At 47.5% G+C, this 13,071-nt stretch overlaps 1 protein-coding gene across 2 annotated transcripts in view; it reads right to left on the bottom strand.

Annotated features, from left to right (window-relative positions):
• MYH11 (myosin heavy chain 11) overlaps positions 1-13,071 on the bottom strand; it is an 87,836-nt gene that overhangs the window by 26,540 nt on the left and 48,225 nt on the right. For both annotated transcript variants that reach the window (XM_028705395.2, XM_028705396.2), the window contains 10 exons: positions 11,547-11,720; positions 9,418-9,532; positions 9,104-9,297; positions 7,686-7,807; positions 6,824-6,893; positions 6,224-6,384; positions 5,035-5,143; positions 3,845-3,976; positions 2,738-2,944; positions 965-1,102 (listed from right to left, as the gene is read on the bottom strand). In XM_028705395.2, coding sequence (XP_028561228.2) covers positions 965-1,102; positions 2,738-2,944; positions 3,845-3,976; positions 5,035-5,143; positions 6,224-6,384; positions 6,824-6,893; positions 7,686-7,807; positions 9,104-9,297; positions 9,418-9,532; positions 11,547-11,720 — 1,422 coding nt within the window. The remainder of the gene's footprint in view (positions 1-964; positions 1,103-2,737; positions 2,945-3,844; positions 3,977-5,034; positions 5,144-6,223; positions 6,385-6,823; positions 6,894-7,685; positions 7,808-9,103; positions 9,298-9,417; positions 9,533-11,546; positions 11,721-13,071) is intronic.

Below are 13,071 nucleotides of genomic sequence, written 5' to 3'. Positions count from 1 at the left end.
ACCCCCATTGTCCGGCCCGGACACTGAGATCCAGCACCGAGGGCCTTTTGGCAGTTCCCTCACTGCGAAAAGCTAAGCTACAGGGAACCAGGCAGAGGGCCTTCTCGGTGGTGGCACCCGCCCTGTGGAACGCCCTCCCACCAGATGTCAAAGAGATAAACAACGACCTGACATTTAGAAGACACCTGAAGGCAGCCCTGTTCAGGGAAGTTTTTAATGTGTGACATTTTGATGTATTTTTAATCTTTGTTGGAAGCCGCCCAGAGTGGCTGGGAAAACCCAGCCAGGTGGGTGGGGTACAAATAATAAATTATTATACCATTATTTATTTATTTAAGATATTGTCTCACTCGCTTTCACCGCAAAATCCCAGGGTGGGTTGCAGCCAGACATATTGCACAATATGAAAACCCCCCATTTCAATCAAACCAAACGACATTGTGTCAGACAGCAGAGGTGATCTCACAAAAACGACCCGCAAATCTTAATTGTCGAAGGCCGAAGAGGAGCTTCTTCAGCAAAAGGGCGGGAACTATGGGTGGTATTCAACGAATCTGTACTTCTGGCTGTGCGACAGAACATCACCGCCTTCTCCTCCCCCCCTAAATCTTCTCTCAAAGGTTGGGAGGGGAACCCTCTACAAATTTAGGAGGTACACAGTGAGGGGAAGTACTGCTGGGCAGCCCAGAGTGCTTGCACTTGCGGAACCTTTTAGCTGGATACAACTCTTTGTAATGAAGGTGCTAGGCGAGCCTCTGCAGGGAGGGAGTTCCACATTTTGGGAGCTGGCACAGAGAACGCCCTCTCCCAGTCTGCCAGCCCCCATGTGTCTGTGGCTGGCAGAACCACCAAGAGGGCACCCTCTGCCCCTCTCAGTTGCTTAGGATTTCAGCAGGTCTTTCCCTCACCGCCACCTCTGCACTGGCTCTGAAGAGCAGGGCGTGGTTTGCTCAGCAGCACGGACCTTTGTGAGTTTGTTGTTCTGGTCGTCCATCACCAGGATGTCGTCTTCCATCTTTTTGATCTTGGCCTCCGCAGTTACTTTCTCCAGCTGCAGCTTCTGTCTGGCAGCTTCCTCTTCTTCCAGCTGATCCTCAAGTTCCTGTTTGGGGGTTCATGGGAGGTGGAAGGTAAAAAAAGGGGGGGATGTGAAGTTTATGCATTCATTTGCTTCTTCAGATACAGTGGTATCTCGGGTTAAGAACTTAATTCGTTCTGGAGGTCCGTTCTTAACCTGAAACTGTTCTTAACCTGAGGTACCACTTTAACTAATGGGGCCTCCCGCTGCTGCCGCACGATTTCTGTTCTCATCCTGAAGCAAAGTTCTTAACCCGAGGTACTATTTCTGGGTTAGCGGAGTCTGTAACCTGAAGCATCTGTAACCTGAAGTGTCTGTAACCTGAGGTACCACTGTATTTTAAGCACCACCTGTTAGGCTAGCATGTGAACCGTATGGCAAAAGGGGCTGGATTAAGACCCTTGTATTGAAAATATTATATATATATATATATATATATATATATATATATATATATATATAGTGAGTGTTTTAAAAGAAGCCCCGTGGAACATGTGTACTCTGTATCCACAGGACTTCTTTTAAAGGACTCACTGTCTGTGTGTGTGTGTGTGTGTGTGTGTGTGTGTGTGTGTGTGTGTGTTAGGCTGAAATTAAAAGTAGCTTCTTTCTAGATTCGCTAGATGACTACTTTCATGGGTTGGGTTTTTATATGAAATATCAAAATCTTTCTATAATTTTTTTTGCGTGAGTCCCTAAAATTACTAGTCTGCCTATTGGGTCATCCAGCCCTGAAAGTACTACCATAAAATCCAGCACACACACACACACACACACACACTATATATATATATAAACAGAATTAGAATCAAGCCCAGCAAGTAGTTGTCCAGTCAAGGACTTGGCACAGCATTGAGGGGAAAGCAAGCTTCTAGTCCTCATTGGTGTGAAAATGAATTTGCAAGTGTGCCTTCACCGTATGCGGAAGGGACTCTCTCCAGGCCACCCTCCCACTCAGTGGGTAGAGAGCATGAGACTCTTAATCTCAAGGTGGTGGGCAAAAAGACTCCTGCGTCAGAGGGGGTTGGACTAGGTGACCCTGGTCTTCCCTTCCAATGCTACAATTCTATGATTCTGCGTTTCTACATCTCTCCCTTCCCTGCCCCTCAGCAGCCCACTCTTCCTCTCCATTCTCCAGCCAAGCCCATTTCTTTGCAGCAATGCTTTTAAGTCTCCCTCTGATCTCCCAGCAGGAGAACCCAGTGGTGGTGTAATGGTTAGAGTGCCAGGCTAGGACCTGGGAGAGACCAGGGTTCAAATCCCTGCTCAATTCGGTCACTACAAACTCACTCCTTGCAACATGTCTCCCAGAGCCAGAAGAGGCACGAAAAGGGCGGAGGTTGGCAGTGAGCAGGCCCAGTCTCCAATTGCTGGGGGGGGGGGGCGTGGAGAGGAGAGGACTTAGGCAGCTGTGGGGAGGCGGGGACCTTCAGTCTCGGCAACAGATTAATGGGACAAATCCCTTCACTTGGCCATGAAGCTCACCAGATAACCTTGAGGGCCAACCTTCCTCACAGGGTTGTTGTGGGGGATTAAATGAGGAGGGGAGGTCCATGCATACCACCCTTGAGCTCCTTGGAAAGGGGGAAAGATGTGATATAAATAAATATATAAATTATGGTGGTGATGATGATGATCATAAATTTAAAGCTTGGGTACCAGCATTTGCTGCTGCATCTTCTTCTTCTCGGCCTGCAGCTGCTGCCCACGTTCCTCCTCCTCCTCGATCCTGGCCTCCATCTCGTGGAGAATCTCCTCCAACTCCTGCTTCTTGGCGGCCAGTCGGATACGCATCTCCTCGGCTTCTGCGTAGAGCTCCGTCTCGGCCTGGAGCTGCTCCTGAAGTTGGTTCTTCTCTTCAGACAGCTGGCAAAGGACAACAGCAAATGTTAAAATTTGGGCAAAGTGGTTTCTTTACCCGAGGGCAAACTCGTTTTTATCCCAAACTAGCAGTCATGCACCCAGGGTTGCTCAGGAATTTGAAGGGGAGGAAAAAATTAGCAGAGTTTTGAAATAAGTGGTTGAAATTTTGAAAGCCTCAGTGCACTATCTTGCTTCAAAATGGCTATCCAGGAATAGCCAAAAATGGCTCCTTGATCTCAGAAACCATCACACACCATTGGGCTGAAATCAGGGCAGGTGTGAAAGGTTCAATCCATCGTCTTGATTCGAACCTCTGCTTGCATTTGCCTGTCTTAGGGAGCAACACCAGTTCTGGGCCCCACAATTTAAGAAGGATATTGATAAGCTGGAATGGGAGCAGAGGAGGGCGGTCAAGAAAACCAAAGGTCTGCAAACCAAGCCTTACGATGGACAGCCTAGGGAGTCGGGTTTGTTTAGCCTGGATAAGAGGAGACTGAGAGCAGGTGTGTTAGCCATCTTCAAACATCTAAAGGGCTGTCACAAGGAAGATGGAGCAAGCTTGTTTTCTCCTGCTCTGGAGGGTAGGATCAGAACCAATGGCTTCACATTACAAGGAAGGAGATTCCAACTCAACATCTGGAAGAACTTTGTGACAGTAGGAGCTGTTTGACAGGGGAACGGACTCCCTCAGGAGGTGGTGGACTCTCCTTTCTTGGAGGTTTCTAAGCAGAGGTTGGATGGCCATCTGTCATGGATGCTTTGGCTGAGATTCCTGCATTGCAGAGGGTTGGACTAGACGACCCTCAGGGTCCCTTCCAACACTATGATTATGTGAGCACCTAACCTGACAAGGAAGGATCCGGGCACTTTGGGTGGAAAGGTCAAGGCACCCTGCAAGCTCACCTGGCTGTGCTTTTGTTCCAGTTCTTTCAACTCGCTCTCGGCTTTGATCTGCCTTTCCTTCACCGCCTTGAGCTCTTCATCTTTCGCCTGCATCTCTTCCTCTTGGCGGGTGACCTGGAGCAGCGGCTTCACCTGAAAGAAGAGAATATCTATGGTCACTTTGGGAAACACGCTGCCTGACTCCTCCACACACACACACACACACACACACCCCACACACACACACACACCCACACACCCCGAAAAAGAACATAGCCGCCTTTCCTAGTCTTTCCCCCAGGGAACCTTTGAATGGGAGCAGGCTGGGAGATATAGTCCTCAGAGAGCAGCCTTTGGGAGGAAGGCTGTTGTGTGGCGAGTTCCCGCCCGCCCCCCCCAGTGGAAATAATTACACATGACACAATTATTAAGGTTAATGGGCTAAATAAGGCCAAAACTTTATTGGTGACAGGTGATGAGCGGTATTGGCTTAGGCATTGGTCCTAACCAACTATATCCGGCTTCAGCCCGTCTGCAGGAGTCTTGGAAGGGTTAACCACCAGTATGGGGAGTCCTGCTGATGCACATCAACTAGCAACTCCCCCGGGGTCACCGCTAGGGGGCGTGCCTTAGGCCCTCACCACCCTAGGCTTCGGACAGGGCCACGCCCCCCATAATCCTTTATCAGACTACCTTTCAATATGCGGGGCAGGTGACGACTCTACCTCCCCTCTTCCATCTAAAGAACAATGCCAATGCCTAACCGCCAATACCAAGAAAGTTGTGACGATTTGCTATGAGCTAGGTGAAAACCAAGTGGCTGGTGCCAATTTGCCAAAGTGGAAATATTCCCACCAGGCCCCTCAAGGGCGACCAACCAAGGTCCATAGCAAGGTCAAGGAATGAAAACCTTAAAGGGCAGGAGGGTGGGAAAAGCAGGAAGACCTGGTAGGCGGCAAAGAGGGAGATCCCCGGCCGCGTCCTGGTTTAAATAGGGCAGGCCACACCCCCAGAGCCAGCCGATTGGCTGGCCAGGAGGTGACGCAGTCAGGAATCCCCCCAATCACGCGTTGGCTGGGTTCCAGCCGCCACGTGCATGGTGGGGCCGTGAAGCCCGCAACTCTGCCTACTCCAAAGGGCGGAAGTGGCTTTCTAGAGCACCTGGCCAAGGCAGCCCGCCCTAGGAAGGGGCAGCCAAGGAAGGCACCTACTTTGGTGAAGAGTCTCCACCACTGCCAGTTCCTCAGCTTCAGGTAAGCAGCACAATTCCTTTGGATGACCTTCATGGCGGTTAACTGCTGCTGCCTCTTGGCAAAAGCCCTGATCAGAAAGGGAGAAATATCCAGTCAAACCTCAGTTTTTGAATGTATCCGTTGAAAAACATTCCAGTTTTCGAACACCGCAAACCCGGAAGTAAATGCTTCGGTTTTCGAACGTTTTTCGGAACCCGAATGTGCGATGCAGCTTCCGCTGATCTCAGGAGCTTCCGCTGAGGGCAAAATCCCAAGGCCTAGCTGGGCACCTGCGCGTCACGGAGGTGATATTTAGGCTTATTTGGGCTAGCTTTTATTTTGGTTTATTTGGAGTTCTCTTGCAACCAATTTGATTTTGTGACTGTGTGGAAGCCAGTGCTGAGTGAAATGGATAAAAGCTGCAAAGCCAAGAGAATCGTTAACAGAACAACATCAGATAGTATCGTTAGATAGTAAAAATTATGTCAAATTGCTGTTCTAGGGGTTGGTTTTAAAGGCCTAGAACCGATTAATCCATTTTGCATTACTTTCTATGGGAAATCGCGCCTCAGCAACTGGTACAACACGTACGTGCCAGATATCTGTTATACCCTCACAAAAGCATGTTGGCATGGGACAGTCTTAGTGTTGTGTCCAATGCAGTCCTGCTCAAAGGAAACTCCCCAAATTAATGGACCAATGTCCATTCATTTCAGTGGGTCTGCTCTGAAGATGACTAGCATTGAATACAACCCTTCATCATCCGTGTAGAACACCCCACCCAGCTGTGTATAGGGAAGAACAATTTTGATCAGCAAAATGTCCAGTAAAGGGGACTTCTGATTACAGGAACACACCACCAGGAGTCTGCAAATGCAATGTGCAAACAGTCTGCCCTGGAGCAGGAGATGAAGTGGGAGGAGCCTGGTAGTTTTGCAGACTCTCCCTTCTGACAATGCCCTGCTCCATGCAGACTGGCTTGCTTGCATGAGCTGTTCAAAAGCTCTCTGTCCTTTCGGTGGGCCCATTACACAGGGCACCTGGTCCAGCAAAGTCACACCACTTGTGGGAGTGACCATGCTTGATGCTTGTGATCCTGCACCTCCCACCCATCCTAAGTTTTTTGTTTCGTTTTGTTTTTTGATTGCTCCTTGGGAAACAACCGTACTTTCTTGCCAGGTAGCCTCGGGATTGAGCCTGGAAAGTGATGATGACGTCTGTGATCTTCAGGTCCCTCTCCTCTTCCAAATGAGCCAAGACGCCGGTTCTGAAGAAGATCTTGCTCTGCCCAATCCTGTACAGGTTGGGGTCAAGTTCCAAGGCTTTGATCTATTGAGGTGGGAGGAGACATCAATTTGTAGTGTTCGATTAAAAACCAGATCTAAGCTAACCCTCCACATAAGCTTTGTGCAAACGAATCGGGACGAATGCTCAATAAACGGATCATCTTGGGGAGGCTGCAGAGCAACTCAGTGTGTGTGTTTTTTAAACGGCATGTATTTATTTATACAGTATTAGAGCACCACTGTATAAATGAATTCTGGAATACGGGGTGTATTTAAAAGATACATCCCAAAACACAGAGTTGGTCCGGAGTGGAGAAAATGAAACATCTTAAGGGAAACCCTGGAATGCCAAGAAAAAGAAGGAAGAAAACAAAGAGGTGAAAGGAAGTCTGGTCATGTTGGAATGTGGAGCAGGAAAGTAACAGAAGACAAGAGTCATGCAAACAGGGACATATAGCAAAAGGTGAAAAGGCTTTGCTCACCATAAGTATACATGCTTGCTTTCCATCCATAAATCCTTTCGGAATGGCATTTGCAGCAAGAATTTCATAGCTATGGGCAAAGCACATTGAAAATAGCACTGAATTCTGCAACATCTGAATATAGGCGTGATCCAAATCATGTAAATCCTTGGGTATGAAATATGTGGCATGGCATAAAATGTATAGTCTCTCTTGCTTCTGAATTACAATTTATCCGTGAACCTATTAATGTCCATAATTTGATATTTATTTCTTGGCACATTTTGGGGGAGAATCCCTGCTAATTTACTTCTTCCATTAGTTTGTGATTTATCTAATTTGGGTTTTGCAATTCCATTCATATATCCAGCCGATATAAGAGAAATGCAGATTAGGTAAAAAGTTAATCAAAGTATATTAGACAAAAATGGGTAAACTGGGAGAAAAGCACACTAAAATGCCGATGAATTCTTAATAAAATAAAAAAAGGAAAAACGTGGAGAACTGAAGATTGGGAAAAGGAGAAATTGAGGGAAACAAAAACTGTCAGATTTGCCTGTTCCTAATTAAATCCTTTGATAACAATCCTGAGCTCCGATCCATGGAACAAACTGATAGCAACAGTGCTCTTGCACAATTCCCATTCCTTTCAGAAGAGATGATCTTGGTGAATTGGAGTCTACAGTTTCATTTTGATGCCATCCATACTCCTGTAGCTTTGTCATGCTACAGGAACCCAAGCAATTTGCTCCTGCTCATGTTCAAGTCATGCAGCCCAGTCACTGAGATGCCTAGACCCAGGTCTGATTTGGGGAACTCTTGCACAATATCTCCCCCCAAAAAAAAACACCAAAATCCTTATTGCTCCTTGCAAGCCTCTTACCGCTGGCGGAATTCCTGGAAGACGATTCTGTTAGGGAAACCCTGGCGACAGATTCGGATCCCTTCCAAAACACCGTTGCACCTCAGTTGCTCCAAGACCAAGTGAGCATCTAGCTTCCCGGACTGTAAAACAGGGAGATGGTCTTTTATAATTCCATCACCCAGCATAGGAAAGGGGGCAGGAGGGATTTGCAAAAGGCCCATTTTTACACTTCTGGAATATATAAGTGAATAAGCTTCAAAACCAGAGCAGAGAATTCCTGTCTAGAGGCTTTTCTACACTAAAAACTAGTGGCTCTGAAGGAGCAATTATGTGAACCATAGTTTGGTGAAATGATGGGATTCCTCCATTAAAGATTCTCAGCTTCACATGCACAGTGGAAACTACTCCATTAGGGCAGGGGTGGGGAATGTCTGGCCATGAGGCTGTTCTCCCTAAACCGCACACTTGTTCCACACCTGGCATCACACGGGGCATCGAGTGCATGAGCTCCTGACTGTTCCTTTCCTAGAGTAAGACTTGCTTGCTGATGGGCAAGCGTTGCTTTGTTCCAGTAGCAACAATTGGTTTCCAACTGAAACTGCTGCTAAAGTGGAGAGTTACTCCCCAGGGCTCTCCCCAGAGAAGTTTCCCGACTCCAAAGGCCACATCCTCTCGCTGGTCCTAATCTGTACCCTCCCCTCAAGTGGGGAAACCCAGCCAGATGCATGGGGTCTTCTTCTTCTTCTTAGGCTTCAAGTTTTATTTTTATTTTGGCGAATTACATGGCTGCTTTCTAGTTGCCGTCTTTTCCATTTTGAAAACAGTTTGGTTTAATATTATCGTTGTGGTTTCAGTTTCTCAAATTGCTCTGGGGGCTTTTCTGAAGCATAAACAAATACAGTGATACCTCTGTTTTCGAATGTCTCCGTTGATGAACATTTCGGTTTTTGAACACCATAAGCCCAGTAGTAAATGCTTTGGTTTTTGTACATACCTCAGAAGTCAAACATGCCACACGGCTTCTGCTGAGTGCAAGATCCTGAGGCCCAGCTGTTGGCTATTGAGTTTTCAGTTTTCAAACTTTTCAGAACTCCAATGGTCTTCTGGAACGGATTACAGTGATACCTTGGTTCATGAACTTAATCCGTTCCAGGAGTCCATCCGACTCCCGAAACTGCTCGAAAACCAAGGCATGGCTTCCGATTGGCTGCAGGAGCTTCCTGCACTCAAGTGGAAGCCATGTCAGACGTTCAGCTTCCGAAAAACGTTCGCAAACCAGAACACTCACTTCCGGGTTTGTGGCGTTCGGGAGCTGATTTGTTTGGGAGCCAAGCCGTTTGTGTACCAAGGTACCACTGTAAGTTCGAAAACTGAGGTACCACTGTACTTGGAAAAGGAGTGGATGTGCTCGCTCTCAGTACCAGAAGAGTACCGACCCTTTTTTCGTGATTCGGGATGATGCAGCGGACGAAGTTGGGGCTGGTGTTCCTCAAGGTGGTCATGAGCTTCGTCAGCTGCTCCTTGTACAGCTGCCCAACTGTCCGGAACATGCCCTTCTTCGTCTTGGAAGCGCTCGGGAGGGAACTCTCCGTCATCTTGGCCATCTGGTCCAGCCCCACGATGCGGTCCACTGAAACAAAGCCGAGACTATACATTCAGCCTTTAGAGGAAGCCTCAGGGGCAGAGGAGCTGTTTGGCATGAAGAAGGGCCTATGCTCAACGGACGGCGTTGCATGCTGCATGTCCTTACCATCTTTCCAGAGATCTGCCACAAACTTCTCGGAGGACTGGTTCAGTAAGGATGTCACGTTGTCGTTCAAGGGATCCATGTTCTTGGTCAGCCAGGCGGTGGCGTTGTAGTTAACCTTCCAGGAAAAACAAAAACCCAGCATGCGTGAGTCACTGCAAGTTGTCACTTGGCAACTTCCAGCAGGGGCAGATCTGGGTAATATGACACCCTGTAAAAGGTGAAAATTTGATGCTCCCCCCAGCCCTCCCTCTGTGAGTCTACCTCAGAGGTCAGCAACCTAAGTCCCATGGGCCAGAAGCAGCCCATGAGGGTCACTTAACCGGCCCATGAGCCTGTTGACATTTCCATTCCACCTTAAGGAACAGGCATGAGATTGTTGCATGTCACATGTCTGTTTACATTCCAGCACAGTATGCTGGGCAGTTCCGTTTGTGTATAGCTTTTGCTTTTGCTGTTTTCTCTGAGACGACATGAGAGACATGTTTCTTTGTTCTGATTTATGTTTAATAAATCTGTAGTTAGAGCATGACTTCACAAGCCTCAGACCTATTCTGTGTGCACAGTACACTCTGCTAATAGCGTGCCCTGGCTTTTGAAGTCCGGGTCACTGATTTACATCAAGCATGGGCCGATGGAAGGAGACGGCACAGCTGGGGCTTATCAGCTGGCCTCCCGGCCCTCTGCATGTCAACAGAGCCACCCCCAAACTGAGCTGCCCACTCGGCAAGTCCCATGCGCTGCGCTAAACCAGCGCAGCGTGGTGCGGGGACTCTCTTCTGCGGCTCCGGAAATCGCTTCTGCACATGCCCAGACACCAGAAATCGCGGTGCTGGAAATCACTTCTGCGCATGCCCAGACGCCAGAAATCGCTTCTGCGCAGGTGCGATTTTCAGCGTCTGGGCATGCGCAGAAGTGATTTCCGGCATTGCACTGCGCCGGCCTGGCCCACGGAGGATCTCTGCAGGAGTGATCCGGCCCACACCCGGTAAGCCTTGCAGACCCCTGGTCTACCTCCTCTCTGCCATTGTTGCCAACTGCTGATGCTCCTCTGCCCCATCACTGCTACCAGACAGAGTCATTGAGCAAGCAGGCAGCAGGAGCTGACTCTGCCGCCTTCTCACCTCTGCCGTTATTTGCTTGCTCATTACCCTCCAGGCCAGAGCAAGAGGTAGGTGAACAACCAAGTTGCAACACTGAAGAGGAAGAGCAGGTGTAGGGGAATCGTGGGGGGGGGGCACAGCAATTGCCTGCCCATGCCAAGCCTTTGCGCTGTCCCTGAGTGCTTCAGCCTGCGGGCAGGGAGGGGGCAGCATGTGTACGGCTGCCATATGTCCGGGTTTTCCCTGACACATCCGGGAAACGCTCAGCTCAGCAAAATGAAGTCCAGGCGGATTTTTGCTGAATTAGAAAAATGTCTGGGAAAACACAGACCTATGGCAAGTAGGGCTATTTCCCCCAAAAAAAAATCAAAGGAAAGCAACCCTAAGTATGTGCACTGTTAAGAAATTGTCACAAAAGATGATTGGATATGTAATTTAAGCGAATTTATAGAATTAGCAAGGTTAACAGCAGCCACAAGACTTCAGACAAATCAAAAATTAAGATTAGAATGGCAATGTTTCGAGGAATACATGGAAAAACACTGCTCTAAAAGGAATATGTTGATATGCATGGATTAAGTATGTAAAGTGTAAATGAGAACAATAATTAGAAAGGGTTATAAAGTGGTGCTTCAGGTTAAGAACAGTTTCAGGTTAAGACCGGACCTCCAAAATGAATTAAGTACGTAGCCAGAAGTATCACTGTAGAGACTTGAAAACACAAAACCGGTTGAAGGGATGGAGGGAAGTCATGAGCTCGGCAGAGCAAAGAGGTTTTTTTGTTATTTGTTATTGTAATGTTGGAAATATTGTGTTAAAAAAGAAATTAATAAAAATTATATGGGAAAAAAGACAATATTCAAATTTGAACCAAAGGAAGTCGAGAAGTCGGGGTATATGTATTTTTTCTTTTTGTATCAGTACATGTTAGTTTATTTTATTTTCATTTTTTGTATCATTTATTAAGAATAAATAAAATTAAAAAAAGAAAGAAATTGTCTATTTGGATGTCCCTGTCCTGCCCCTTACCTTTCCTGCGTAATGAATGATAGAGAACTCTGTTTTGTCCTTGAGTTGCTTCTGCTTTTGGAACTTGGGGTGGTTGCCTTGTTCGTTACCCAGCTTCTCCACAAAGGAGGTGTCCGTGGCCTTGGGGAACCAGCACTCCTCATCCAGCAAGGCCAGGACACCAGGGGGGTTATTCTGAAACGGAAGAGAACAGAACGTCATCAGATCACCTCTCGGGAGAGACCTTCCCAACATACTGGGCGTTGACTGCTGAAATTTACTGTCATGCCGGTGTCCATTTGGTAAAGAGCTAGAAAGAAAACGGTGTTCATTTGTTTAGAGGAGGAGTGGGGAGTCTTGGGAGGGGGGGACGGGACAGATCATTGTCTCCTCAAGCCCTAGCAGGTCAAATTTGACAGGTGGGCAGGGTTGCCATCTATCATTGATATCAGGTGATGCTGCACTTTGTAGCCCCAATTGTTGAGACCTCAAAGTGCAACGCAGGGCTGTTTGAAAGCCCTTTTGCAAACAACCCCACGCTGCTCTTTGAACCTCCTAAACCAGCTGGTTTTAGGATGGTTAAAGAGCAGCGTGGGGTTTGCAAAAGGGTTTCAAACAGGCCCACACTGGGCCTAGAAACTCCAGTTTTAGAGGTTCAAAGAGCAGCATAGGGCTGTTAGAAAGTCCTTTTGCAAACAGCCCCGCGCTGCTCTTTAAACTCGTGTTCTGTTAATCCATGGCCACAGAGATAAAAATTAATGTAGGAAATTAAGAGCAGCCCTCCTGGGTCAGCTGAAAGGCCCATATACTCCAGCATTCTGTTCTCACCACTGCCAAACAGATGGCTCTGGAAAATTTGCCATACCTGATTAAAATTAGCCTCTGGTTGCCAAATGCTTCCATTGATCAATTGATGGATTATACCCAAGGAAGCCAATCCTCTGTGATACAATGCTAAGGTGTCAGTGTGGTGTAGTGGTTAGAGGGGTGGAATAGTGCCTGGAGAGCAGCACTATTCCTTAGCCCAACCTACCTCAAAGGGCTGTTGTGAGGACAAAATGGGGAGGGGGGAAGAACCTTGTATCCCACCTTAAGCACCTTGAGGGAAAGGTGGGATATACATTGTGTGTGTCTGTGTGTTAAAAATAAGAAGTCAGAATTTAATACTGAGAAATTTAGCAAGTCACACTTGATGCAATAGTTTCAATATAATGAATTGCTTAATTTAATTTAATTTAATTTAATTTAATTTAATTTAGACCTGACCAAAAGCCTGACCAGACTGTAAGAAATTCTGAAGAGTTTGGATTTGATATCCCGCCTTTCACTCCCCTTAAGGAGTCTCAAAGTGGCTCACAACCTCCTTTTCCCTTCCTCCCCGACAACAAACACTCTGTGAGGTGAGTGGGGCTGAGAGACTTCAGAGAAGTGTGACTAGCCCAAGGTCACCCAGCAGCTGCATGTGGAGGAGCGGGGAAGCGAACCCGGTTCACCAGATTACGAGTCCACCACTCTTAACCACTACACCACACTGGCTCTGTGAAGA

The sequence above is a fragment of the Podarcis muralis genome, chromosome 14 (genome assembly GCF_964188315.1).
Source record: "Podarcis muralis chromosome 14, rPodMur119.hap1.1, whole genome shotgun sequence".
In the NCBI taxonomy this organism is placed as follows: domain Eukaryota; kingdom Metazoa; phylum Chordata; class Lepidosauria; order Squamata; family Lacertidae; genus Podarcis; species Podarcis muralis.
This window is presented reverse-complemented; position numbering and strand designations above follow the sequence as displayed.